Below are 27,727 nucleotides of genomic sequence, written 5' to 3' on the forward strand. Positions count from 1 at the left end.
AATTCAAGACCAGCCTGGGCAGTGTAGTGAAACCTCATCTCTACCCAAAATACAAGAATTAGCAGGACGTGGTGGGTCACGCCTGTGGTCCCACCTACTTGGGATACTGAGGTGAGAGGATGGCTTGAGCCCAGGAGGTTGAAGCTTCAGTGAACCGGGATCACACCATGGCACTCCAGCCTGGGCAACAGAATGAGATCCTGTCTCAAAACAAAAACCAGAAACAGGCCAAGGTTGGGGAAGGGTAGGGAACAGACTTCAGAGGACTGGCCAGGCTGAAAGCGTCCATCTGCCAGGTCCGCAGGCTGGAGAATGTCCTGGGTGACAGGGTCTGACCTGTGCCCTGGAGCTCCCTCTGGTGGCAAGTGCTGGGGAGGCACTGGGGATGCGGCTGCAGCCAGGGAGCCCCTGTAGTGGCCGGTGGGGAGTGGGGCGAGGAGGAGGGAGGCCAACCCACGGGTGGTGCTGACCAGGGACTCAACAGGCCAAGCCCCCGGGGGCGGGGCACTGGGCTTGTCCCTACCCCAGGTCGGGGTGGGCAGGTTGAGGGCAGGAAGCCCCCCTCACCCATGGCTGTGGCTTGTGGGAAACACCTGCTAGTAGCTTCCTGCCCTGACCTAGCCCTGTGGACTAAGCAGGGAAAAGCAAGTGTCCTGAGGCTGCGGGCTGGGGTGGGAGGCTGATCCTCATCCACCAGCCCAGGGTCACCTTCCTGCTGCAAAGGAGCTGGAAGTGGGGAGCTGTGGCCCCAGAGGTCTTTCACTTGAGGGTGAGCCTTCTATGTGCGCCCAGACACTGGACACCACACAGCCCTACTTCACCCCATTCACAGGTAGGGAAACTGAGGCTGGGAGGCGCCGTCAGAGCCACCCATGGGGCCAGCCTGCCCTCTGTCGCCCTCTGCAGGCCACGCGGAGGAACTGCCCCACCTCCCCGGGGCGCCCCGGCAGGTGCCAAGCTACAGCCGCAGAACCGCCTGACCCTGAACTCTCGGTGCAGAGAACAGACTTGCCCGGATACGGGGTGAAAAATGAGCCGCGTGCAGCAGGGGCAGTCTCGGTCCCCTGCCTGCTCCGCCCACGGACAGCGTTCCTGGGGCCTCGGGTTTTCCCCCTTCCGCTGGCTGCTCGGAACCGCGGGACCGACCCACCGGGCCGCCCTGCCTCCCCTCCAGCTGGGCGCCACCTGGACTCCAAGTGCTGGTTTACAAGGCACACAGGAGACCTTTATGGGGGTGAGCTGGCGCCTCACCAGCGTCCGCTTGGCGCGCCCCGGGGACAGTGAAGGCTTGGGGCGCCTCTGCAGAGTCGCCAGCACGGTGGGCGCAGCCGGATCCCTCTGGGAGAAGAGCGCAGCGCCCGAGGGTCCCCTGGCCTACGAGGGCTGAGCCGGGGTCTCGGATTGGATGTGGGCGCGTCGCGTGACGCCCGGCGAGGGGCGGCCGGGAGGCTTCCCGGCGGCGGCGAGCGCAGGGTCTCGGGCCCGGGTCGGTCCCGGGCGCAGCGCGGGCGGCGGGCGCCTCCTGGCGGGCGCGGACGGAGCGCGGCGCCTTTAAGCGGGGGCGGGCGGGGCGCGGGCAGAGTCGCTGTCGCCGCGGCCGCCGGGGCGGAGCCAGCGCGGATCGGGTCCCGGACGCCCGAGCGCCCCGCCCCCGCGCGGGCGATGCCCAGCGGCGCGGCGGGCGGCGGGGCCCGGCGGGTCGCGCAGAGGAGCGGGCCGCGGCGCTGAGGCGGCGGAGCGCGGCCCCGCCATGGGCTTCCTGCACCAGCTGCAGCTGCTGCTCTGGAAGAACGTGACGCTCAAGCGCCGGAGCCCGGTGAGCCCACCCCACGCGCCCGCCCGCAGCCCGAGGCCGCGCGCACCGCGGCCAGCGTCGCGCTCCCCGCGCGCACGTGCGGACGGCCGGGCGCGCGCGGACCCCGGCGGGCGCTGGGGGCGGCGCGGGCCCGAGCCCCCTCCCCGCCGGGCCCTGCTCTCCGCTGCCGGCTCTGCGGCCTCCGGGGAGGTGGCTCGGTCGTGGCCAGCCTGGTCCCGCGTCCGCTGACATCGCGGTGCTCGGCTGAGTCACGGCACCCGTGCCCTCTGCAGCGCGCTCTCTGGGGCCGCTGTGGGCGGGGGGCAAGCGGCGCTCAGGACTCTGGCTCAAGGGAGGCCCTGGTTCCCAGGACAGAGGGCAGGCCTGGGGGGCTCTATCCAACTCTGAGGCTCCATGGTCCTTGGGCCCAGCCTCTCTGGGGCCCCAGCGGAGACCCTGTCCCTTCCCTCCCTCTGCCCCTCCCCTGCCCTTGGGCCGAGGCCTGCCATAGAGGTTGGTCCCAGGCATCTCTCCGCCTCCCCTCCCCCGCACCCCTCCTGGCACATCCATGACCCTTGCTCATGCTCTCGCCACTGGGAACGTCCTTGTGCTAGCCTCGGCCAGCCTGAATCTCTGCACCCCTTTGTCCTTTGGGGTCAGTTCTCCCTGAGCCTGATCCACTCTATTCCCTTCTGGTCCCCCACCTCCTCTGGGGGCCGGGTCTACAGTTTGGAGCTGTGACCACCAGGTTCCCAGCACTGCCTGGGCAGCCAGTGGACCTGAGGGTGCGGGACACACAGCCGTCAGGGACAGAAGTCCTGTGTGGAGCGAGGGGCTTGGGGGTATGGGTGTCCTGTCGTACCCCCAGCTGGCCAGCTTGGCTCCAGCCTGGGAAGGGAAGGGACACCTCCCAGGCCCCAGGCCTGGGCCAGCTTGGGTTTCTGAAAGCCCTTGGGATAGTCCAGGCCAGGGCCCAGAGCAGGTGGGGGCCTGAGGCGGACACATCCTCTTGCCCAGTCAGGGCCCGGGCGGGACCCCTTGGGCTGCACCAGTCCCTGCCTGTTTATCTTTCAACATGCACTGCAGGAAACCGAGGCTGCAGTCAGGTGGGGTGGCCATCATCACCATGGCTGGCAGGATTCCCCTGGGCACCTGGCCTTGGCAGGGAGCCTGGGTTAGGTACACGCCCTGGCCAGGCACCTGGAACTGGCTGAGTGGAGTCCCATGGATCAGGCCTGCAGTCCTTGGCATTGGGTCACTGGGGACAGCAAAGCAGGGCCAAGGGAACAGGGATGTGGCATGTGGCATGCATTACTATTAGCCCCTGGAGGTTGCTGTCAGGAAGGTCCCCACTGGGCCTGGGAGCAGAGGCTGGAATGGTGGCCCCTGTTCCAGTGGGGACAATGCTCAGGGAAGGCAGTGTGGCCTATGAGGGCACCTGGCAAGCAGGTGGGAAGTGTGCACTGTCCTGACCGCAAGAGTGGCTCCCAGCTGCTAGTTTGGACTGCCCCCCAGGACCTTTCTGGGTCCCCACCCTACAGGGCTCCCAGAGGCCCACTGGGCCACAGTGGAGGTCCTTAGCCTGTGGCTGGAGCAGGTGGGGAACTGTTTCCCCCAGGGAGGCTGAGTCCTTGCCAGGCTTGTGATGTGGGGCTGGGGCTGGCCGGACACTGGGCACACTCCTACCAGGTCCCTGCTTTCCTGGGAAGGATCTTAGACATCAGAGCTGGACTCTTGTGGCCAGGCTTGGATGACAGAGGTTGGCCTGCGTGCCATGCGCCCTGCTGGGGCAGAGCCCAGGGTCTGGTGGGTGGGTACCAAGGACCTCCGTGCTGCTAGCAGACTCCTCCAAGCTCTTTGCCTCAGTTCCCCTGTCTGTGTGACCTACCTCCTCTTAGTTAGCTGGACGTGGGTCTGCCCTTGGGCTACAGGCTGTTCTTGGTGAAGGGACAGGCTCACTGTCATGAAGTCACTGGGATGGCAGGTGGCAGTGCCACTTTCGGATCTCACCTGTTCTCCCTCCGACACAGTAGGCGGGAGCTACAGGGAGGGGTCATGCCCAGAGAGGGCACCCAGGCCTCCAGGCGATGTGAAGGCACTGGGTTGGTCTTGAGGGACGGAGGTTGGACCACCTGGAGGCACCCATGTGGGGCACCCAGGGCGTGCCAGACCTGTGCTGCCGCCTGTAACCAGATGCTCCTGTGGCGCCTGCCGCCCGCCAGCCAGGACTCTCCTCCTCCTCCCAGCAGCTCGTGCGAGGCCGTTGCTATAGCAATGGGGAAGGCAGCTGGGCCTGTTGCTGCAGTTACAGCGCCCGTAGCAGGCCGGGTGTGGGCAGGGCTGGCGCCCTGCGCTGTGACCCCTGCCTCTGACATTGCCCCAGTCCGGCAGCCACCCTCGCCCTGGTGCCTGTTGGTGCCCACAGTGCCTCGACGAGCCCTGGGCTCTATCCTGGCTCAGGGAGTGGGTAGAGGCTGGCACAGGCTGGGGCGGGCATGGGGCACCCACAGCATGATGTTCCCGGCCACAGAGCCCTATTGTCCAAGCACAGTAAACACAGCAGCCGCCCCCACCCCAGGGACCGGGGGCTCGGCCCGGACCACACAGCACACTGGGGGCTCTGAAGGGTTTTGGGATGGGGATGAGGACAAAGGATGCCTCGAGTTGTGTGCTCGCCCTTGAGGGCAGGGCCCCTCTGTCCTGTGGGTCTCAGAGAGGGCTGGTCTGCCAAGGGCTCTCCTGAGAGTAGCTGGCCCAAGCTCCTCCTCCTGCCTGAGCTGGGGGCTGGGATACAAGAACCAGTGAAGTCCTTGGTTTTCAGGTGAAGTGAGCAAAGTGCTTCTTTCTCACTCCACGCAGGTCCCGCTAGGGCTCACCTTGGTGCCCAGCCTGGGCTAGCAGGAGCTGACCTGGGGAAACTGAACTCCAAGGCCCAAGACTGGCTGCCCCGGGTCAGGGGAGGGAACAGGGCAGAAAGAGGTGCCTTTGGGCCGGGCGCAGTGGCTCACGCCTGTAATCCCAACACTTTGGGAGGCCGAGGAAGGCGGATCACGAGATCAGGAGATCGAGACCATCCTGGCTAACATGGTGAAACCCCATCTCTACTAAAAATAGAAAAAATTAGCCGGGTGTGGTGGCGGCCACCTGTAGTCCCAGCTACTTGGGAGGCTGAGGCAGGAGAATGGTGTGAACTCGGGGGGCGGAGCTTGCAGTGAGGTGAGATTGCACCACTGCACTCCAGCCTGGGCAACAGAGCAAGACTCCATCTCAAAACAAAACAAACAAACAAAAAAGGTGCCTTTGCCTCAGGGACTGGGGCTGTCAGACCCCTTACCGGGTCTTCTCCGAGGCTCAGGGCCCTGGGCTCAGGCCAGGCGTCTCTGAACCAGGTCTACTCATCTCCCCAGGCCCTGTATTGGTGGGGAGGAAGGGGGAGGAAGGTGAACCCGGGGCAGTGTGAGAACTGCAGGTGGGGCCAGTGGCTCAGATGGTCCTCAAGATTTTGCCCAGGTAGCCCTGGAGGTAGAGAGGAAGAAGATGAGCTGGGATATACATGGGTCAGAGTAGACCACAAGCTGGCCAATTCATCATGGTAGGCCCTGAGGCTCCTCAGAGGGCAGGTAGGCCCACTGTGGGCTGGGGACCAGAAACCTGATTTGCTGAGCCAGACAATCCTTACCCTCAGTACCCTGGAAGGGGCTCAGACCTTCAGTGGTCCCGAAGGGCCTGTGCCCACCTTCCCTGGCCCCAGGGAGCATGTGGTCCTGGCTGGGCTGGGCTGGGCCGGTCCTGTGGGAGGCTGGGGAGGGCCTGGGCGAGCACAGGTCTGTCCTGTCCCTCACTGGGCCCACCCTTTCCAGTGGGTCCTGGCCTTCGAGATCTTCATCCCCCTGGTGCTGTTCTTCATCCTGCTGGGGCTGCGGCAGAAGAAGCCCACCATCTCCGTGAAGGAAGGTGAGCGCGGCAGGAGGCCCCGGGCACAGCTGGGGGAGCGCGGAGGGGGAGCCCTCCCGGCACCTCGCACGCCTGCGCTGTGTGTGCACATCTGCACATGGGCGTCCTGTTCCCAGAGTCCCTGAGGTGTGGTGCCTGCTCCTCTGTGCGGTCCTGGGCTGCGCCTCCTGGCTGGGCTGTGGAGGTCGGGGCTGGCCTGTGGCCGCGAATGATGATGCCAATGCCTGTTCCTGGTGATGTGGGCACTCACTGGTCTCCTCTGTTCTGTTTTGACCCCCCCACCCCCGCATGGTCTCTTGTCCTCGGCTGGCATGCAGTCTGTAAGTGAGCGGCCGCCTCCTCCTGGCTGGCCTGGGCAGCAGCTGCGGGGGGCCCATGGGCCGTCCTGGCTTGAGCGCCCTCCCCGCTTTCATTAACAGCCCTCCCAGGCCCCCTGCTGGCCTCAGGAACAGCTGGCTCCAGACGGGGGGTGGTGGGCAGTGAAGTGGGCCGTGGTAGGGAGTGAGAGGCCGGGCCACCTAAAGCCACAACTGTTGCCTGGGTCAAGCTGAGGCAGCATCTCTCTGCCTGGCCTTGCCTTCTAGGGGTGGGGCGCCTCGGCTTCTGGGCGGAGTCTGGGCTGAGGCTTGGCTGGCCTGGGCTGAGGCTGGGCTGGTCTGGGCTGGCCTGGGCGGAGGCTCGGCTGCGCTGGGCTGGCCTGGGCTGAGGATGGGCTGGCCTGGGCTGGGGCTGGAGCGGCCTGGCTACTCTCCCTTCATACTCCTTCAGGCTCCTGCACTCACTCCACTAACCAGCTGGCCAGAGGTCAGAGGTCACTGCCCAGAGGGGGTCCCATGTCCTCCCCTGGTCTCTGTAGGCAGTGCCACAGCTGAAATGTTTTCGGGGGGAGAGTGCCAGGGCACGTGGGCCTGCACTGGCTGAAGGGAAACGAATGCTCTGGGAGTTATGGCAGAAGGGGTGGTGAGTGGCTCTTTGACCTCTGACCTGCTGGAGTCGTTCGCCCCAGAATGCTTAGCCTGTAGCCCAGCTGGGGCCAGGGCTCTGTGCTGCCTCCTCCCTAACGCTGCTTCTCCTTCCTGACTTTCTCTAAATTTCTCCTCTCGGCCTCCGTCTCCTTCCCCTTCTGGATTCCTCTCTCTCTCTCCCCCCTTTCACCCCCGACCCTGCCCTCTCCTGTGGGTCCGCCAGCCTTCTACACAGCGGCGCCCCTGACATCTGCCGGCATTCTGCCTGTCATGCAGTCGCTGTGCCCGGACGGCCAGCGGGACGAGTTCGGCTTCCTGCAGTACGCCAACTCCACGTGAGTGCCCACCCGTCCCTCGGAGTACCCACCCCTCCCCAGCCCATCCAGTGAGTGACATCCGCCCTGGTGCAGGGTCACGCAGCTGCTCGAGCGCCTGGACCGTGTGGTGGAGGAAGGCAACCTGTTCGACCCAGCGCGGCCCAGCCTGGGCTCAGAGCTCGAGGCCCTGCGCCAGCATCTGGAGGCCCTCAGTGCGGGCCCAGGCACCTCGGGGAGCCACCTGGACAGATCCACAGGTGTGCCTTGTGCAGGGAAGTTGGGGGACAGGGCTGCGGGCCTAGCTCTGCTGTCACTGGGCTGAAACCCACGTCCACCCTGGGCCCCTCCACCTGCCCTGAGCTCCCAGCCACGCGCAGGCTGCAGTGGCAGAGCTGTGGTGTTGGGCTCGGCTCCGAGCCCATGTGGGACACCTTGCCAAGGTGCAGCGACCTCTCAGCCTCGCCTTCCTGCCTGTCCAGTGTCTTCCTTCTCTCTGGACTCGGTGGCCAGAGACCCGCAGGAGCTCTGGCGTTTCCTGACGCAAAACCTGTCGCTGCCCAATAGCACAGCCCAAGCCCTCCTGGCCGCCCGTGTGGACCCTCCCGAGGTGAGCCAAGGACAGCTCCCAGCCCTGGCCACTCCCTTCTGCCCCCGCCATGCCCCCTGGTTGCTGAGCCATCCTCAGGACTCTGAGCCACGCCCCCACCGTCTGAGCCACGCCCCACACCCCATCTGAGCCACGCCCCCACACCCCATCTGAGCCACGCCCCCACACCCCATCTGAGCCACGCCCCCACACCTCCCAGGTCTACCACCTGCTCTTTGGTCCCTCGTCTGCCCTGGATTCACAGTCCGGCCTCCACAAGGGTCAGGAGCCCTGGAGCCACCTAGGGAGCAATCCCCTGTTCCGGATGGAGGTTAGGGCATCCATGTGTGGGATGGGACTAGAGTGCTGCCTGCCTCTGGGGGTGCTTCTGCTCCGTGAGTGAGGAAAGGGCCCCCTTAGTGACTTGGAGCTCCTCCTGGGAGAGGGGGAGGGTCCCAGGGGTCTATGGCAGGCACAAGGGGTAGAGGCATGTCGTAGGACCCAGGCAGCCCCAGAGCCAGCCGGTGGGTGGGGTAGGTTGAAGCCTGAGGCCCTGGTGGTTGGGGACAAAGTCCTTGCTGTGTCTCCACTGATCCCTGTGCCCACCCCAGGAGCTGCTGCTGGCTCCTGCCCTCCTGGAGCAGCTCACCTGCACGCCAGGCTCCGGGAAGCTGGGCCGAATCCTCACTGTGCCTGAGAGTCAGAAGGGGGCCCTGCAGGGCTACCAGGATGCTGTCTGCAGTGGGCAGGCTGCTGCACGTGCCAAGCGCTTCTCTGGGCTGGCCGATGAGCTCCGGAACCAGCTGGACATGGCCAAGGTCTCCCAGCAGGTGAGGCCCTGCCTGCCCACTGCCTGCTGCTTGCTGCCTGAGTTGAAAGAGGGGCTGGGGCTGCTTGGAGAGCTCGGGGCTCCTGGGCCCAGGCTGTGCGTGGGATGCTGCCTGTGGGTGGGTATCTAGTGGCGCCATGGCTGGTGCCCCACCCCTGCTCACCATCCCAGCTCCTGTCCTGGGCTCCCGTTACCCAGGCTACAGACTCCCTCCCAGCATCCCCAGCTTGTGCCTCCCAGCTGCTGTCTCCCCACTACGCACCTGACCTATCACCCACCTGCAGTCCATCTCACCCCTCACTGCCCACATGCCTGTTTCCTCTCAGCTGGGCCTGGATGCCCTCAACGGCTCAGACTCCCCGCCACAGGCGCCATCCCCACAGAGGCTGCAGGCGCTTCTGGGGGACCTGCTGGATGCCCAGAAGGTTCTGCAGGATGTGGATGTCCTGTCGGCCCTGGCCCTGCTACTGCCCCAGGGTGCCTGCACTGGCCGGACCCCCGGACCCCCAGCCAGCGGTGCGGGTGGGGTGGCCAATGGCACTGGGGCAGGGACATTCGTGGGCCCCAACGCCACCGCTGAGGAGGGCGCAGCCTCTGCTGCAGCACCGGCCTCCCCGGACACGCTGCAGGGCCAGTGCTCAGCCTTCGTGCAGCTCTGGGCCGGCCTGCAGCCCATATTGTGTGGCAACAACCGGTAGGTGGGCGGCAGGGGAATGGGGGTGAGGAGGACAGCCAGGGGCAGGGCCTGAGCCCTGACTCTAGGCCCTGGCTCTGGAGGTCTCATTTGGCGCCCTGCCCTGTGCGCCGAAGTCCCGCCCCATCCCGATGCCCCTCCCACTCGCGGCCCCGCCCCCTAATGGCCTGGCCCCACCTCCTGTCCCCTGCCCCAGCACCATTGAGCCCGAGGCGCTGCGGCGGGGCAACATGAGCTCCCTGGGCTTCACGAGCAAGGAGCAGCGGAACCTGGGCCTCCTCGTGCACCTCATGACCAGCAACCCCAAAATCCTGTACGCGCCTGCGGGCTCTGAGGTCGACCGCGTCATCCTCAAGGTGCGCGGGTCTAGGACACTTGACAGGCAGAGTGGGAGGGGGTCTCTGCAGGCTTGGGACCCCTGGGCAGAGGGGGTCGGCAGAACTGACATGGGAGGGGTACCGGGGTGCAGCTTCGGGTACACAGGCTCTGCAGGTGGGGGACCAGGGGGCTGCTTTTCCTTTAGGGAGGGGCTGCTGTGGGAAGGCACTGGAGAGTCTGTTCCGGCAGGGTCCCCCGGCTGGGTGTGGCCGGTCCAGGGCAGTGCTGGTGGAGGATGGGTGTGTCTGGAGACCTTCCAGAGTGTTCCGTGGGCGGGCAGCTGGGTAGTTTGCGTTCTGGGTGAGAGGTCCTGTCTGGAACAAGCAGAGGCCAGGGCTGGACGTTGGCCTGGGAGGGGAGGGCCTGTGGATGAGGCCAATCCTGGGTGTAGAGGGGGGTCCCTAGAATAAGAGTGGGAGAAATGAGGGTGGAGCATGGGGTGCTTAAGGGACACATGGAGAGAGGTCCAGCAAAGGAGCTGGTGGGCACAGCTGGGCAGTTGGGGGTCCGGAGGCCATGCTGCCCTGGGAGTGGAGGGCAAAGCAGGTTTCACGTGCGCACTGCAGAAAGGTGTGGAGAGCCCGGGCGTGGGACTCATGCTTGAAATCCCAGCACTTTGGGAGGCCATGGTGGGAGGATCGCTTGAGCTCAGGAGTTTGAGACAAGCCTGAGCAACATAGTGGAACCCCATCTCTACCAAAAATAAAAAAGTTAGCCAGGTGTGGTGATGGGCACCTGTAATCCTAGCTACTTGGAGGGCTGAGGTGGGAGGATCCCTTGAGTCTGGGAGGTGGAGGCTGCAGTGAGCCGGGACTGCACCACTGCACTGCAGCGTGGGTGACTGAGACCGTGTCTCGGGGAAAAAAAAAAAAGGTGGGGAGGGTTGGTTGTTTTCAACAGGTCAGCCACTGGGGAGGTGAGTGGGGTGAGAGCCCCCAAGCCGGCGGGGGTCCGTCAGGAAACTCCATGCCCCTGCCTCACCCTCTGCAGGCCAATGAGACTTTTGCCTTTGTGGGCAACGTGACTCACTATGCCCAGGTCTGGCTCAACATCTCGGCCGAGATTCGCAGCTTCCTGGAGCAGGGCAGGCTGCAGCAACACCTGCACTGGCTACACCAGGTGCCAAGGGTGCCCACGAGGGAGGCAGCCGCAGGTGGCGCGGGGAGCCCCTCTCTGCCCGGCTCGGCAGGCCTGCAGGCCCCCCTCTGAGCTGCTCCTCTACCCCTAGTACGTAGCGGAGCTGCGGCTGCACCCCGAGGCACTGAACCTGTCGCTGGATGAGCTGCCGCCGGCCCTGAGACAGGACAACTTCTCGCTGCCCAGTGGCATGGCCCTCCTGCAGCAGCTGGATACCATTGACAACGCGGCCTGCGGCTGGATCCAGTTCATGTCCAAGGTGAGGTGGGGCCGCCGAGCCAACCCCCATACCCCCTGCCTCATGCATGCCCCAGCGGGCTCCAGCAATGCCCCTCCCCCTAGGTGAGCGTGGACATCTTCAAGGGCTTCCCGGACGAGGAGAGCATTGTCAACTACACGCTCAACCAGGCCTACCAGGACAACGTCACTGTGTTTGCCAGTGAGCTGCCCTCCCCGCTCCGCCGCAGCTCCCCACAGACCTCTTCCTCCCCAGCCCAGCCCCACTTGTCCCCCTGTGCCCTCCCACTCCTTGGTCCCGCCCTGGCCTTGCCCCCTCACCCGCCACTTCCCTTCCCCACCCCTGCCCCTTCCAAACGGCCCCACCCCACAACCCGCCCCCTCCCTGCACCTCCCCATTTCTGCCCACCTTTACCCTGGGGCCCCCACCCCAGCCCTGCCCCACCTTTCCCTGAACCCTCCTGTCCCCGCCCCCACGCCTTGGCCCCGCCCCCGTGCCTTGCCCCCACCCCCACCTCTTGGCCCCGCCCCTACATCTTGGCCCCGCCCCAACCTCCCGGCCCCAGGTGTGATCTTCCAGACCCGGAAGGACGGCTCGCTCCCGCCGCACGTGCACTATAAGATCCGCCAGAACTCCAGCTTCACGGAGAAAACCAACGAGATCCGCCGCGCCTACTGGCGGCCTGGGCCCAATACTGGCGGCCGCTTCTACTTCCTCTACGGCTTCGTCTGGATCCAGGGTGAGGGGCGGGCCCGGAAGACCGGCCTCAGGATTCATGGGGGAGGACAGGTGGGACGACAGGAGGGCCTGCCCGGCACCTGATGGCGGCCCCTACCCACAGACATGATGGAACGCGCCATCATCGACACCTTTGTGGGGCACGACGTGGTGGAGCCGGGCAGCTACGTGCAGATGTTCCCCTACCCCTGCTACACGCGCGATGAGTGAGTGCCGGGCGCCCGGGGCTGGGCTGGGGCAGGGACTGAGTGGCGCCTGAGCGTGGCCTCCCCACAGCTTCCTGTTCGTCATCGAGCACATGATGCCGCTGTGCATGGTGATCTCCTGGGTCTACTCCGTGGCCATGACCATCCAGCACATCGTGGCGGAGAAGGAGCACCGGCTCAAGGAGGTGCGGCGGGTCGGGACCCTCCTTGGAGGCGTGGGCTGGCAGGGAGGGGCGGCGTCCTCCCCGGGGCCTGCCCCAAGCCCCTGGCCCACCCGCAGGTGATGAAGACTATGGGCCTGAACAACGCGGTGCACTGGGTGGCCTGGTTCATCACCGGCTTTGTGCAGCTGTCCATCTCCGTGACAGCGCTCACCGCCATCCTGAAGTATGGCCAGGTGCTCATGCACAGCCACGTGGTCATCATCTGGCTCTTCCTGGCCGTCTATGCCGTGGCCACCATCATGTTCTGGTGAGCACGGGCCATGGTGGCAGGGACCTGGGGCAGGCACTGGCCCAGCAAGCTCACCCCACACCCTCTCGGAGCCCCCTGGACCCTGGCAGAGGCTTGCCCAGGAGGCCAGGAGTGTGGGTGGCTGACGGCGCGCATGGCCCCTGCCCACCCAGTTTCCTGGTGTCCGTGCTGTACTCCAAGGCCAAGCTGGCGTCTGCCTGCGGCGGCATCATCTACTTCCTGAGCTACGTGCCCTATATGTATGTGGCAATCCGAGAGGAGGTGGCGCATGATAAGATCACAGCCTTCGAGAAGTGCATCGCGGTGAGAGTCGCGGGCAGGCGGGCTGCTGGGTTGCCTGGCCACCCCACGCGCTGACACCACTGCCTCCTCAGTCCCTCATGTCCACGACGGCCTTTGGCCTGGGCTCCAAGTATTTCGCGCTGTACGAGGTGGCTGGCGTGGGCATCCAGTGGCACACCTTCAGCCAGTCCCCAGTGGAGGGGGATGACTTCAACCTGCTCCTGGCCGTCACCATGCTGATGGTGGACGCCGTGGTCTACGGCATCCTCACATGGTACATCGAGGCTGTGCACCCAGGTACTGGCCAGCCCTTGGAGGGCAGGGGAGAGGCGGGGTCCCCAGCCAGGGTTGGGGACCAGCGCTCTGGGTCCACTCCTGGACGCAGCACGGGTGGCTCCCTGGGTGGGCACATGGCCCACGTGGTGGATGGTCACCCCAGGCCCTAGGTCAGCCTCCCCTCCCCTCCCCGACCCCCAGGCATGTACGGGCTGCCCCGGCCCTGGTACTTCCCACTGCAGAAGTCCTACTGGCTGGGCAGTGGGCGGACAGAAGCCTGGGAGTGGAGCTGGCCGTGGGCACGCACCCCCCGCCTCAGTGTCATGGAGGAGGACCAGGCCTGTGCCATGGAGAGCCGGCGCTTTGGTGAGGCTGGCGCCAGAATGGTGGCATGGGTGGGCGCTGGATTCGGAGTCCTGGGTGGCCTTGGTGCCGCCCCTACCCTGCTGATCCACAGCCCTGGTGCAGAGGAGACACGTGGCATGGAGGAGGAGCCCACTCACCTGCCTCTGGTAGTCTGCGTGGACAAACTCACCAAGGTCTACAAGGATGACAAGAAGCTGGCCCTGAACAAGCTGAGCCTGAACCTCTACGAGAACCAAGTGGTCTCCTTCCTGGGCCACAACGGGGCGGGCAAGACCACCACCATGTGAGTGTTCAGAGGGGCGAGGCCGTGGGCATCTGCTGACCAGAGCAGGAGTCCTAGTCAGGGGCAGAGTGGGGCCCCTGCAGAGGGCGTGGGGTCATGACCCCGCCCACCTACCCAGGTCCATCCTGACCGGCCTGTTCCCTCCGACGTCGGGTTCCGCCACCATCTATGGGCACGACATCCGCACGGAGATGGATGAGATCCGCAAGAACCTGGGCATGTGCCCGCAGCACAACGTGCTGTTTGACCGGCTCACGGTGGAGGAGCACCTCTGGTTCTACTCACGGCTCAAAAGCATGGCCCAGGAGGAGATCCGCAGAGAGATGGACAAGTGGGTGGGCACAGGGTGGGGCGGAGCGGGTGGGGAGAGGCCCTGGGGCTGTGCATAGCCCCAGCCCCATGCCACACCTCCCTGTCCCAGGATGATCGAGGACCTGGAGCTCTCCAACAAGCGGCACTCGCTGGTGCAGACACTGTCAGGTGGCATGAAGCGCAAGCTGTCCGTGGCCATTGCCTTTGTGGGCGGCTCTCGCGCCATCATCCTGGACGAGCCCACGGCGGGCGTGGACCCTTACGCGCGCCGCGCCATCTGGGACCTCATCCTGAAGTATAAGCCGGGTGAGTGGGGTGCCGTGCAGGCAGGGGTGCCGTGCAGGCAGGGGTGCAGACGGTGCCTCCCCTGCCCCCTGACCCTGGGTCTGGCCTTGCCCTAGGCCGCACCATCCTTCTGTCCACCCACCACATGGACGAGGCTGACCTGCTTGGGGACCGCATTGCCATCATCTCCCACGGGAAGCTCAAGTGCTGCGGCTCCCCGCTCTTCCTCAAGGGCACCTATGGTGATGGGTACCGCCTCACGCTGGTCAAGCGGCCTGCCGAGTCGGGGGGCCCCCAAGGTCTGTGTTGAAGCTGCCTGAGCTGGCCTTGGGCCACCCCCTCCCCGGGACCCCCACCTGAGAATCCACAATGGAGGGGCTGGGTCCTCAGCATCACCCACTGGGCCCAGGATACCTGCTGGGGCCTGGCCCACCCTCTCCAACGCCCGTATCTTGGAGAGGCTGGGTGCTCACTGTCACCTGCTGGGCCCAGGATGCCTGCTGGGGCCTGGCCCACCCTCTCCAACGCCCATATCTTGGAGAGGCTGGGTCCTCACCATCACCCACTGGGCCCGGGATACCTGCTGGGGCCTGGCCAGCCCTCTCCAACGCCCATATCTTGACTCAGTTGGGTTCCCATCGGGGGTCCCTCCCCCTAGCCCCTGAGTGAATTCCTCCCTGCTCCCACATCCCCCACAGAGCCAGGGCTGGCATCCAGCCCCCCAGGTCGCACCCCGCTGAGCAGCTGCTCCGAGCTCCAGGTGTCCCAGTTCATCCGCAAGCACGTGGCCTCCTGCCTGCTGGTCTCAGACACAAGCACGGAGCTCTCCTACATCCTGCCCAGCGAGGCTGCCAAGAAGGGGGCTTTCGAGCGCCTCTTCCAGGTGTGAGGGCCAAAAGCAGGCCAGGGCCTAAGGGTTGGGGGGCAGTTGCAGGCGGTGGAGGTGGACGCACCCCTGCCTGGGCGTCCCTGCCGCAGCCTCCCCCTCCACTGCCCCCACAGCACCTGGAGCGCAGCCTGGACGCGCTGCACCTCAGTAGCTTTGGGCTGATGGACACCACCCTGGAGGAGGTGTTCCTCAAGGTGTCGGAGGAGGATCAGTCGCTGGAGAACAGTGAGGCCGGTGAGGGGCCCGGGCCACTTGCTCAGCCCACCCCACCCACAAGGTCCCAGCTCGGGCCTGTGCTGTCACTCCTGCCTGGTGTCTGGGGGCGCCACCTTGGTCCTAGGTGGCATCCCCAGGGTTAGCCTGGGGTCCTGGGTGGGTGGTCATGGTGGCCAGAGGTCCTGGACAGGTGTATGACCCTGGGAACTGGTTAAAGGCCGGGCATGGGGGTCCCGGGCAGGCCTAGGGGCCAGTAACTCTGAGCATCCCCTCGGCCCTTCTGCTGCGGCAGATGTGAAGGAGTCCAGGAAGGACGTGCTCCCCGGGGCGGAGGGCACGGTGTCTGGGGAGGGTCACGCCGGCAACCTGGCCCGGTGCTCGGAGCTGGCCCAGTCACAGGCATCGCTGCAGTCGGCGTCGTCTGTGGGCTCTGCCCGTGGTGACGAGGGAGCTGGCTACGCCGACGTCTATGGCGACTACCGCCCCCTGTTTGATAACCCACAGGACCCAGACAACGTCAGCCTGCAAGGTGGGTGTGGCTGGGTGAGGCTGGGGCAGCCGGGGAGGGGGAGCGGGGTTAGAGGGGAGCGGCATGGGGGCAGCCAGTGGGGAGAGGGTAGCGTGCAGCCACCTGCTCAGCCCCTACTTGTCTGCACAGAGGCTGAGGCGGAGGCCCTGTCGAGGGTTGGCCAGGGCAGCCGCAAGCTGGACGGCGGGTGGCTGAAGGTGCGCCAGTTCCACGGGCTGCTGGTCAAACGCTTCCACTGTGCCCGCCGCAACTCCAAGGCACTCTTCTCCCAGATCCTGCTGCCGGCCTTCTTCGTCTGCGTGGCCATGACCGTGGCTCTGTCCGTCCCCGAGATTGGTAGGCCACCGGCTGGGCGGGCGTGCCGGGCTTATGTCCCCCCTTTCCACCGGGAGCTCTGAGGATGCCCTCTCCCAAGCTTCCTGACTCTGGGCCTCACCCCGCACCTGAGGCTGGGCACACGCCGGGGTTCATCCGGGAGTCCTGCCTCTTCGGGGCCCAGATCCCAGGCATGGGTCCTTTGGGGTTGGTGGAAGGGGACCGAGGCCTGGAGGCTGCTGGCCAGTGGGCAGAACCTGCTCAGGCCTCCGTGCTCTCCCTGCCAGGTGACCTGCCTCCACTGGCCCTGTCACCTTCCCAGTACCACAACTACACCCAGCCCCGTGGCAACTTCATCCCCTACGCCAACGAGGAGCGCCGCGAGTACAGGTGAGGCCGCTGGCGGGGGCAGCCTTGGTGGGTGGGGTGGGCGAGGGAGCAGGGACGGGCAGCCCCACCTCACACTGTGGGTGCCCGCAGGCTGCGGCTGTCACCCGACGCCAGCCCCCAGCAGCTCGTGAGCACATTCCGGCTGCCGTCGGGGGTGGGCGCCACCTGCGTGCTCAAGTCTCCGGCCAACGGCTCTCTGGGGCCCACGTTGAACCTGAGCAGCGGGGAGTCCCGCCTGCTGGCGGCTCGGTTCTTCGACAGCATGTGCTTGGAGTCCTTCACGCAGGGGCTGCCGCTGTCCAACTTCGTGCCGCCCCCACCCTCGCCTGCCCCGTCTGACTCCCCAGCGTCCCTGGACGAGGACCCACAGGCCTGGAACGTCTCGCTGCCCCCCACCGCCGGGCCAGGTAGCGGTTCCGGGGGCCGGCTAAGGGGCAGGGGCAGCGAGGGGTCCTTCTCACCGCACCACACTGTGCCCACAGAAATGTGGACGTCCGCGCCCTCCCTGCCGCACCTGGTACGGGAGCCCGTCCGCTGCACCTGCTCCGCGCAGGGCACCGGCTTCTCCTGCCCCAGCAGTGTGGGCGGGCACCCGCCCCAGATGCGGGTGGTCACAGGCGACATCCTGACCGACATCACCGGCCACAACGTGTCTGAGTACCTGCTCTTCACCTCTGACCGCTTCCGACTGCACCGGTGAGCTGGGTGGGGAGGCTGTGGGCGAGGGCGGCCGGCCACCAGCCACCTGGTCTCAACTCCTGTCCCTCTAGCCTCACTGCCTGCCTAGCCTCACCGCCCCTCCCACCTGCCTGCCCAGGTATGGGGCCATCACCTTTGGCAACGTCCTCAAGTCCATCCCAGCCTCATTTGGCACCAGGGCCCCACCCATGGTGCGGAAGATCGCGGTGCGCAGGGCTGCCCAGGTGAGCAAGGCCGCGGCCCTGGGGCTTCGCGGTGTGTGGTGCCGCCTGAGGTCTGCAGAGACCCACGGGGCTCCTGGGGCCTTTGTCCTCTTCGTGCTGCAGGTTTTCTACAACAACAAGGGCTATCACAGCATGCCCACCTACCTCAACAGCCTCAACAACGCCATCCTGCGTGCCAACCTGCCCAAGAGCAAGGGCAACCCGGCAGCTTACGGTGAGCTGGTGCAGGCGGGGCCGGGCGGGGAGGAGCCGGGGCTGGGCCGGATGGCGCAGAGGCCTGAAGCCGCCACCCCCACCCCGCCGTGTGCAGGCATCACCGTCACCAACCATCCCATGAACAAGACCAGTGCCAGCCTCTCCCTGGACTACCTGTAAGTGTGGCCGGCGGGGATGAGGCGGGGCAGGTGGGCGCTGCAGCCCGGCCGCGAGGACTGAGGGCTTCCTTGCTCCAGGCTTCAGGGCACAGATGTCGTCATCGCCATCTTCATCATCGTGGCCATGTCGTTCGTGCCGGCCAGCTTCGTCGTCTTCCTCGTGGCCGAGAAGTCCACCAAGGCAAAGCACTTGCAGTTTGTCAGCGGCTGCAACCCCGTCATCTACTGGCTGGCGAACTACGTGTGGGACATGGTGCGCCTGGCGTGGCCACGGGGGTGCCCCGGCCCTTCTCATCCCCCATCCCCGCCCTGCCCCGGGTCTCTCACCAGCCACCCCCACCCCTGCAGCTCAACTACCTGGTCCCCGCTACCTGCTGCGTCATCATCCTGTTTGTGTTCGACCTGCCGGCCTACACATCGCCCACCAACTTCCCTGCTGTCCTCTCCCTCTTCCTGCTCTATGGGTAAGGGGGAGCGGATGAGGGAGTGGCCTTAGGTGGGGCCGGGGCTGCCTGGTGACCACTGCCCGCCACCTGCCCACAGGTGGTCCATCACGCCCATCATGTACCCGGCCTCCTTCTGGTTCGAGGTCCCCAGCTCGGCCTACGTATTCCTCATTGTCATCAATCTCTTCATCGGCATCACTGCCACGGTGGCCACCTTCCTGCTACAGCTCTTCGAGCACGACAAGGTGGGGTGGCGGCGACATGGCGGGGGCGGCGGGCCCTGCGGAGGCTGTGCGCCTGACCCCGAGCACCCCGCAGGACCTGAAGGTTGTCAACAGTTACCTGAAAAGCTGCTTCCTCATTTTCCCCAACTACAATCTGGGCCACGGGCTCATGGAGATGGCCTACAACGAGTACATCAACGAGTACTACGCCAAGATTGGTGAGGGGGCCCGTGGGGTGGGTGAGGCGGTTGGGGCCCCTCAAGGCCTAGAGCACAGGCCCTGAGCTGGCTCCCCACAGGCCAGTTTGACAAGATGAAGTCCCCATTCGAATGGGACATTGTCACCCGCGGGCTAGTGGCCATGGCGGTCGAGGGCGTCGTGGGCTTCCTCCTGACCATCATGTGCCAGTACAACTTCCTGCGGCGGCCACAGTGAGCGGGGCGCATAGCGGCGGTGGGGGCAGGGGGCAGGGCGGGAGCAGGGATGGGGTCAGGGAGTGGGGCAGGGTGGGGGCAGGGATGGGGCAGGAGGGGGTGGGGCAGGGGACGGGAAAGGAGCCAGAGGACATGAGACTGGTGGCAGGGAGGGGCAGTGGGGGTGGCGAGCTGCTGGACGCTGTCCATCCTGTCCCCCAAGGCGCATGCCTGTGTCTACCAAGCCTGTGGAGGATGATGTGGACGTGGCTAGCGAGCGGCAGCGAGTGCTCCGGGGAGACGCCGACAACGACATGGTCAAGATTGAGAACCTGACCAAGGTGGGCTCTGAGCGTTTGGGGTGGGGCCTGGGTGGGGTGGGCCAGGGCCAAGGCCAGGGCCAGGGGGGTGGGGCCCCAGCAGTGGAGGTGGAGCCTGGGTGGGCATGGCCCTGAGCTCTGGGGGTGGGGCCTGTGTGGGGTGGGGCCATGGGGCATGTGGGCAGGGCCCTGGGCTCTGGAGGTGGGGCAGGGCCTGGGTTGGGTGGGGCCAGAGGGGCAGGGTGGGAGCAGGATGGGGTTGAGGGCGTTGCACCCCACGCCCCCATGCCCCCATGCCCCGCTGAGCGGGCAGGCTCCTGGCCAGGTCTACAAGTCCCGGAAGATTGGCCGCATCCTGGCCGTTGACCGCCTGTGCCTGGGTGTGCGTCCTGGCGAGTGCTTCGGGCTTCTGGGCGTCAACGGTGCGGGCAAGACCAGCACCTTCAAGATGCTGACCGGCGACGAGAGCACGACGGGGGGCGAGGCCTTTGTCAACGGACACAGGTGCGGCGGGAACCCTGGGTGGGCGGGGCCGCCACGTCCCCACGCGCTGACAGCCGCCGTGTCCCCAGCGTGCTGAAGGAGCTGCTCCAGGTGCAACAGAGCCTCGGCTACTGCCCTCAGTGCGACGCGCTGTTCGACGAGCTCACGGCCCGGGAGCACCTGCAGCTGTACACGCGGCTGCGTGGGATCTCCTGGAAGGATGAGGCCCGGGTGAGGATCTGCAGGGTGGGGCAGGGAGCCAGCGCGCTGGGCGGCCCTGCCTGCGCTGACATCTGCGTTCCCCGGCCAGGTGGTGAAGTGGGCTCTGGAGAAGCTGGAGCTGACCAAGTACGCAGACAAGCCGGCCGGCACCTACAGCGGCGGCAACAAGCGGAAGCTCTCCACGGCCATTGCCCTCATTGGGTACCCAGCCTTCATCTTCCTGGTAAGCCCTGGGTGGGGTGGGGGGCGGCTGCCTGGCCTTTGACTTCCTGGTGAGCACGGGCAGGGGCAGCGTTCAGGCCGGGGTGTGTGGGCCTGGCAGCGGCTGAGCCTGCCGCCCATCTCCAGGACGAGCCCACCACAGGCATGGACCCCAAGGCCCGGCGCTTCCTCTGGAACCTCATTCTCGACCTCATCAAGACAGGGCGTTCGGTGGTGCTGACATCACACAGGTGAGGGCGCCCCCACCCTCCCCCCGTGCCCCCACCCCGCAGCACCCCTTCTAGTGCCAGCCTGTGTGTGTCCCGCAGCATGGAGGAGTGTGAGGCGTTGTGCACGCGGTTGGCCATCATGGTGAACGGTCGCCTGCGTTGCCTGGGCAGCATTCAGCACCTGAAGAACCGGTGAGCCAGGGCGGGGCCAGGGGCAGGCCGGGGCGGGCCCAGGGGTGGGACCAGGCAGTGGGGCCCAGAGTGGGGGCGGCTGCAGGGCTGTGGGGCCATGGGAGCTGGGGGGACTGGGGTTGTGGGGACTGGGGCAGTGGGGCAAGGGGAGGGGCCTGGAAGACTGTGGGGGCTGTAGGACTGGGGGGCTGTGGGAGGCTATGGGGCTTCCTGGGGTACCTGTGGGGACTGTGGGGCTGGGAGGCTGGGGGGCTGGGGCTCTGGCCGGGCGGCGCAGGGCTCTGGGCCATGGGCCTGTCCCACCAGGTTTGGAGATGGCTACATGATCACGGTGCGGACCAAGAGCAGCCAGAGCGTGAAGGACGTGGTGCGGTTCTTCAACCGCAGCTTCCCAGAAGCTATGCTCAAGGTGGGTGGTCCCAGGCAGGGTCGCGGAGCGGGTGCTGCGGGGTGGGGGTGCTGCCAGCGGCCTCTGACCTCCATCCCTGCAGGAGCGGCACCACACAAAGGTGCAGTACCAGCTCAAGTCGGAGCACATCTCGCTGGCCCAGGTGTTCAGCAAGATGGAGCAGGTGTCTGGCGTGCTGGGCATCGAGGACTACTCGGTCAGCCAGACCACACTAGACAACGTGAGTGCCCCGAGGGCACTGCACACCACACCTACCCCTCCTCCCATCTGCCCTGCCCCCCTCCGCCCAGCACCTCCCCATCCCCCTACCCCAGACCCTCCCCCTCCCCACACGCCTGCCCCACCCACCAGGTATTCGTGAACTTCGCCAAGAAGCAGAGCGACAACCTGGAGCAGCAGGAGACGGAGCCGCCGTCCGCACTGCAGTCCCCTCTTGGCTGCTTGCTCAGCCTGCTCCGGCCCCGGCCTGCCCCCACGGAGCTCCGGGCACTTGTGGCAGATGAGCCTGAGGACCTGGACACGGAGGACGAGGGCCTCATCAGCTTCGAGGAGGAGCGGGTGAGCAGTCTGCCCTCACGGCTGCCCAGGGCTCTGCCCACCGCACCTAGGCTGCCTGGCGGCTCCAGCCCCGGGTAGGGTAGGGGGAGAAGTGGCCCCAGGATGCTTGCTGTCCGGAGGTCAAGGGGGCAGAGTGGGCAAGGGAGACTTGCAGACAGGCCTGGAGAGACCAAACGCAGGGCCCAGACTTGCTGGAATCTTTGAGGGGCACAGAGCCAGGATGGGGCAGAGGGGGCCAGAGCCCGGGAACAGGGGACCGACGTAGAGTCAGTGACCCCCAGACTCAGCAGACAGAGGCCCAGGAGAGCCCAGACACAGAGGGAGCTCGTGGGGAGACCCTGTGTCCAGGCCCAGCCTGCAGGAGAGCCAGGGCAGGCCAGCACAAGTGTCCTCAGCCCCACAAGGGGGTGGCACAGGACACCCCCTAAGCCTGATCTCCCCTGTGCACAGGCCCAGCTGTCCTTCAACACGGACACGCTCTGCTGACCACTCAGAGCTGGGCCAGGGAGGATACGCTCCGCTGACCACTCAGAGCTGGACCAGGGACTCGACCGTGGGGACAGATGTCCCCCAGTGCCTGCCAGGCCCTGGAGTGGAGATTGAGGACCAAGGGGCTTCTGGCCCTCCAGCCCCCGTACTCGGCCATGCCCTGTGGTCACTGCGGCTGCCGCCCCCAATTGTGCCAAAGGCTGACCCGGCCCGGGCTGCGCACACCCTCGCCCTGCTTTGCCTTAAAGCCTCATCATCTGCCCAGCCCCTCGCCCCTTCCTAGCTCTGCTCACTGCCCAAGGCGACACCGGCTGGACCAGGCACTGCCGGCCTTTCTCCTGCCCAGCCTTGGAACCAGCTTTTTTTTCCTACAATGAAGGCTGACGCTGAGGGCGGACTGTGGACGGGGCTGGGTCAGTCGCGTATTTATTTTGCTTTGAGAAGAGGCTCCTCTGGCCCTGCTCTCCTGCAGGGAGGTGGCTGTCCCGCGGGAAGCCATCAGCTTGGGCCAGCTGGCAGGCAGCAGGAATGGAGAAGCTGGCCTTGCTGACCAGGCGAGGGCCAGAACCCCCCCTACCCCCAGCTGCTGTCGCTCTCCCACCCAGCTTGGCCCCCTGCCCGCCCACCTGCCTGGAAGCCGGGCCTGTACATAGCGCACAGATGTTTGTTTTCAATAAATAAACAAAACGCCTGAGGGCCTGTGTGTGTGAGGTGGGAGGGGCGGGAAACATGGGCCCATCGGGTGGGTTAGTGCTCCAGAAGGCCCTGCCCCTCAGGCACAGGTGCTGGTGGGGGTGGCCGGGTCGGCCTGGAGGAGGGAAACTGAGGCAGGGTGGTTCACCATGGTTCACTGTCCCCCCCATCCCACCCTCAGGGATTGCTCCTGGCCCCCTTCCCCTTAGCCTTCATCTTCCCATCCACCCACCCCCTCTAAGCCTTTTTCACCCCTTGCTGCCCATGTGGGGCCTGCAGTGGCCTGGGCTGGGCTGTCTGCATGTCATGGAAGGGACAGGGAGGGCTTCCAGGAGGAGGCGACCTCCAGGAGGAGACTGAAGTCTGTGAAGATTACTTAAGGGAAGGGCATCCTAGCCAGAGGGCAGGGCACAGGCCGAGGCCCCAGGGAGGCAGGACCCGGAAACTTTGAGGCTCATCGGCAGTGGAGCCTGGTGCACCGTGGGCAGGAGATGGGGGAGGGGCATGAATGGCCCCCAGAGCTCATGCCCCGTGATCTGGGCCAAGGTCAGACTCTTGCCTTAGGCCGTTTCAAGGCTCCTCAGGAGGGTGGAGGGTGGACTCAGGTGAGGGATGGTGCCACATGGGGGACAACAGGGGAGGGTCCCATGGGCTTGAGGGCACTGGCAGGCCTGGGTGGGCTGGGCTGACGCATCCACTTGGGTTCCTATGAGACGCTTGCCGTGGCCACCTGAGGGACAGTGGGATGGGCGTGCTGGCGTCCCCGAGAGGCTGGGTCACTGGGGTGAAGCTGTCCTGGGCCCTGGGGGCAGCTAACTCTGGAAGAACCGGGAGGAACACCCACTTACTGGAGGGGCTGGTGTGGGTTTGGTGGTCAACCAAGGGAAATGTGTGGGAGAGCCATCAGAAGGCAGGACCCTTGGGGCTTCAGGTCACAGCAGCCTCCATCCTACAACTGTAGGTGCTGAATCATGGCAGGAAGAAGTCGAGAAAGGAACATGGCCCAGCCGAGGCCCAGGGAGACCCAGCGCACAGGACGAGGCCAGGCTGGACCTGGACAGCCGCCCACAGACTGACACAGTTCACGGGGGCGTCATCTCTAGAGGCTTCATTTGTGACGATGTGTAATGCAGTGTTGAAAGCAAACACACCCCCTAGCATCTTCCTCAGAACAGTTTCTGCTGGGCACGGTGGCTCACACCTGTAATCCCAGCACTTTGGGAGGCCGAGGCGGGTGGATCACCTGAGGTCAGGAGTTCGAGACCAGTCTGGCCAACATGGTGAAACCCCATCTCTACTAAAACTACAAAAATTAGCCGGTTGTCGTGGCGGGCGCCTGTATTTCTAGGTGCTCGGGAGGCTGAGGCAGGAGAATCACTTGAACCCGGCAGGTAGAGGCTGCAGTGAGCCAAGATTGTACCATTGCACTCCAGCCTAGATGACAGAGTGAGATTCCGTCTCAAAACAACAGTAAAAAGAACATTTTAAACTTTCAGAAAAGTTGCGAGAATAACTGAGCGCACATCTTCAGCCGACGCGCCTAAGAAAATCTTGCCACACGTGCTGTCACTCTACCCGCTTTTGTGCTGCCCTACGTAAAAGCAAGCAGCAGCTGCTGCAACCCGCCAGCCCGAGGCCCTGCAGCCTCCTTCCCCCAAGAGCCAGGGTAGCCCAGAGTTAACGAGGGATACAGCAAGGCTTTTGAGGGCCCTGGTAGCCCAGGCATGCCCTTTATTTTTATTTATTATTATTATTTTTTTGAGACAGAATCTTGCTCTGTTGCCCAGGCTGGAGTGGAGTGTGATCTTGGCTCACTGCAAGCTCCGCCTCCTGGGTTCACGCCATTCTCCTGCCTCAGCCTCCCGAGTAGTTGGGACTACAGGCGCGCACCACCACGCCTGGCTAATTTTTTGCATTTTTAGTAGAGACGGGGTTTCTTTTTTTTTTTTTTTTTTTTTTTTTTTTTTTTTTTTGAGACGGAGTCTCTCTCTGTCGCCCAGGCTGGAGTGCAGTGGCCGGATCTCAGCTCACTGCAAGCTCCGCCTCCCGGGTTCACGCCATTCTCCTGCCTCAGCCTCCCGAGTAGCTGGGACTACAGGCGCCCGCCACCTCGCCCGGCTAGTTTTTTTGTATTTTGTAGTAGAGACGGGGTTTCACCGTGTTAGCCAGGATGGTCTCGATCTCCTGACCTCGTGATCCGCCCGTCTCGGCCTCCCAAAGTGCTGGGATTACAGGCTTGAGCCACCGCGCCCGGCCTAGAGACGGGGTTTCACTGTGTTAACCAGGATGGTCTCGATCTCCTGACCTCGTGATCCACCCACCTCGGCCTCCCAAAGTGCTGGGATTACAGGTGTGAGCCACCGCGCCCGGCCTGATTTTTTTTTTTTATATTTTTAGTAGAGATGAGGTTTCACTGTGTCAGCCAGGCCAGGGAGTCTCGAACTCCTGACCTCAGGTGATCGCCCAGCCTCGGCCTCTCAAAGTGCTGGGATTACAGGCGTGAGCCACTGTGCGTGGCCAATTTTTGTATTTTTAGTAGACATGGGGTTTTGCCATGTTGGCCAAGCTGAACTCCTGATTTCAGGTGATCTGCCTACCTCAGCCTCCCTAAGTGCTGGGATGACAGGTGTGAGCTACCGTGCCCGGCCCTAGGCGTGCTCTTTAAAGTTTTTCCAAAAAACCAGGATCAGTCAGGTGCTGTGGCTCAGGCAGATCACCTGAAATCGAGTTCAGCTTGGCCAACATGGCAAAACCCCATCTCCACTAAAAATACAAAATTAGCTGGGTATTGTAGCACCTGTGATCCCAGCTACATGGGAGACTGAGGAAGGAGAATCGCTAGAATTTGGGAGGCGGAGGTTGCAGTGAGCTGAGATCGCGCCACTGCACTCCAGCCTGGGTGACAGAGTGAGACTCGGTCTCAAAAAAAAAAAAAAGAAGGCCGGGCGCGGTGGCTCAAGCCTGTAATCCCAGCACTTTGGGAGGCCGAGACGGGCGGATCACGAGGTCAGGAGATCGAGACCATCCTGGCTGACACGGTGAAACCCCGTCTCTACCAAAAAATACAAAAAACTAGCCGGGCGAGGTGGTGGGCGCCTGTAATCCCAGCTACTCGGGAGGCTGAGGCAGGAGAATGGCGTGAACCCGGGAGGCGGAGCTTGCAGTGAGCTGAGATCCGGCCACTGCACTCCAGCCTGGGCGGCAGAGCGAGACTCCGTCTCAAAAAAAAAAAAAAAAAGAAAAGACCGGGCATGTTGGCTCACACCTGTAATCCCAGCACTTTGGGAGGCCGAGGTAGGCGGATCACCTGAGGTCGGGAGTTCAAGACCAGCTTGACCAACATGGAGAAACCCTATCTCTACTGAAAATACAAAATTAGTCGGATGTGGTGGCACATGCCTGTAATCCCAGCTACTCGGGAGGCTGAGGCAGGAGAATCGCTTGAACCCGGGAGGTGGAGGTTGCGGTGAGCTGAGGTTGCGCCACTGCACTCCAGCCTCGGTGACAGAGCGAGACTCTTTCTAAAAAAAATAAATAAATAAGAAAAGAAAAGAGGCCGGGCGCGGTGGCTCAAGCCTGTAATCTCAGCACTTTGGGAGGCTGAGACGGGCGGATCACGAGGTCAGGAGATCGAGACCATCCTGGCTAACCCGGTGAAACCCTGTCTCTACTAAAAAATACAAAAAACGGCCGGGCGCGGTGGCTCAAGCCTGTAATCCCAGCACTTTGGGAGGCCGAGACGGGTGGATCACGAGGTCAGGAGATCGAGACCATCCTGGCTAACACAGTGAAACCCCGTCTCTACTAAAAAATACAAAAAAAAGGCCAGGCGCGGTGGCTCAAGCCTGTAATCCCAGCACTTTGGGAGGCTGAGACGGGCGGATCACGAGGTCAGGAGGTCGAGACCATCCTGGCTAACACGGTGAAACCCTGTCTCTACTAAAAAATACAAAAAACTAGCCGGGCGAGGTGGCGGCGCCTGTAGTCCCAGCTACTCCGGAGGCTGAGGCAGGAGAATGGCGTAAACCCGGGAGGCGGAGCTTGCAGTGAGCTGAGATCCGGCCACTGCACTCCAGCCTGGGCGACAGAGCGAGACTCCGTCTCAAAAAAAAAAAAAAAAAAAAAACATTTCAAAAAGAAAAGTTTCAAAAAACTAAAAGGAAAGTCATCAAATCATCAAAACTTACTCTATTAAAATGCATGTTACAGAACCTTGAGAAAGGTTTTGCAGGAGATTATAGAGTTAAGTTAACCCCTTAGAGGTTAAGATCTCTGTGTGAATTAGAACTGCCCTCTTTTGGTGTTGGATGGCCCACCGAAGGAACTATAGACAAGGAACAATTGGCCATGTATTTAAGGTGGCGACAGGGGTTGGAGGACAGCCAGTGTACCTAGATCAAGTTCCTTTAGATTGACTCATGGTTAAATATAATATAGACAAAACCAGGATAAATTTAGCCCTGTTTTTTTTTTTTTTTGAGAGGGAGTCTCGCGCTGTTGCCCGGGCTGGAGTGCAGTGGCTGGATCTCAGCTCACTGCAAGCTCCGCCTCCCGGGTTCACGCCATTCTCCTGCCTCAGCCTCCCGAGTAGCTGGGACTACAGGCGCCCGCCACCTCGCCCGGCTATTTTTTGTATTTTTTAGTAGAGACGGGGTTTCACTGCGTTAGCCAGGATGGTCTCGATCTCCTGACCTCGTGATCCGCCCGTCTCGGCCTCCCAAAGTGCTGGGATTACAGGCTTGAGCCACCGCGCCCGGCCAAATTTAGCCCTGTTTAACAGATTCTTGCAAAAAACCCAAAAGTAAAAGTAACAGCAGCTTCGCCAGCAGACACAGAGTTAAAAAGGGAGTCCCAGAAACAGCAAGAGAAGCCAGTTTTGCAGGAGCCGTCAGAGATAACAGAAATTCTTTCTCCATGTGTCCCAGCCTACCCCGCTTTACCGAGGCCAACAGCCCCCTCAGACACAAGATTCAGGAGCTAACATGCCCCAGGTCTCACCTCGAAGGGGAGGGTCGGAGCCTCAAGAGGCCAAAGAAGGAAGTCAAGATAGTCAAGTGGGCCTTCTCAGATCTGGTCTTGCTCGAGCTATGTAAATG

General features: G+C 64.0%; 1 protein-coding gene across 3 annotated transcripts; it reads left to right on the forward strand.

Annotated features, from left to right (window-relative positions):
• The first annotated feature begins 1,094 nt into the window (after positions 1-1,094).
• Positions 1,095-22,629, forward strand: ABCA2 (ATP binding cassette subfamily A member 2). Of its 3 annotated transcripts, none has more exons than XM_065529789.1 (48): positions 1,095-1,234; positions 5,656-5,749; positions 6,938-7,049; positions 7,125-7,288; positions 7,511-7,638; positions 7,838-7,948; positions 8,229-8,447; positions 8,773-9,140; positions 9,337-9,496; positions 10,509-10,637; positions 10,747-10,914; positions 10,998-11,094; positions 11,459-11,632; positions 11,735-11,837; positions 11,908-12,022; positions 12,118-12,308; positions 12,464-12,614; positions 12,686-12,890; positions 13,071-13,235; positions 13,338-13,518; positions 13,637-13,849; positions 13,940-14,136; positions 14,232-14,414; positions 14,814-14,998; positions 15,118-15,238; positions 15,513-15,749; positions 15,879-16,085; positions 16,352-16,454; positions 16,545-16,861; positions 16,937-17,150; positions 17,272-17,377; positions 17,480-17,591; positions 17,688-17,748; positions 17,830-18,004; positions 18,100-18,215; positions 18,295-18,442; positions 18,516-18,639; positions 18,720-18,852; positions 19,058-19,175; positions 19,480-19,658; positions 19,727-19,868; positions 19,948-20,082; positions 20,208-20,311; positions 20,390-20,482; positions 20,789-20,891; positions 20,974-21,111; positions 21,243-21,449; positions 21,900-22,629. In XM_065529789.1, the coding sequence occupies exons 1-48, from the start codon at positions 1,229-1,231 to the stop codon at positions 21,933-21,935; spliced, it is 7,248 nt and encodes a 2,415-aa protein (XP_065385861.1). In that variant the 5' UTR covers positions 1,095-1,228; the 3' UTR covers positions 21,936-22,629. The 3 variants fall into 3 exon arrangements, with proteins under 3 accessions (XP_065385861.1, XP_045230019.2, XP_073872056.1); XM_045374084.3 differs by lacking the exon at positions 1,095-1,234 and adding an exon at positions 1,654-1,816; XM_074015955.1 differs by lacking the exons at positions 1,095-1,234; positions 5,656-5,749; positions 6,938-7,049; ... (5 more) ...; positions 9,337-9,496; positions 10,509-10,637 and having other exon boundaries at positions 10,755-10,914; positions 13,112-13,235.
• Positions 22,630-27,727: the final 5,098 nt, after the last annotated feature.

The sequence above is a fragment of the Macaca fascicularis genome, chromosome 15 (genome assembly GCF_037993035.2).
Source record: "Macaca fascicularis isolate 582-1 chromosome 15, T2T-MFA8v1.1".
In the NCBI taxonomy this organism is placed as follows: domain Eukaryota; kingdom Metazoa; phylum Chordata; class Mammalia; order Primates; family Cercopithecidae; genus Macaca; species Macaca fascicularis.

Excerpts from the sequence above, each read along its gene's own strand:
- ABCA2 (XM_045374084.3), top strand. The coding sequence starts at position 1,751 with ATGGGCTTCCTGCACCAGCTGCAGCTGCTGCTCTGGAAGAACGTGACG. Across the intron at positions 13,850-13,939 it reads ATCCGCAGAGAGATGGACAA|GATGATCGAGGACCTGGAGC; the intron begins GTGGGTGGGCAC and ends TCCCTGTCCCAG. Across the intron at positions 19,869-19,947 it reads CCTGGAAGGATGAGGCCCGG|GTGGTGAAGTGGGCTCTGGA; the intron begins GTGAGGATCTGC and ends TTCCCCGGCCAG.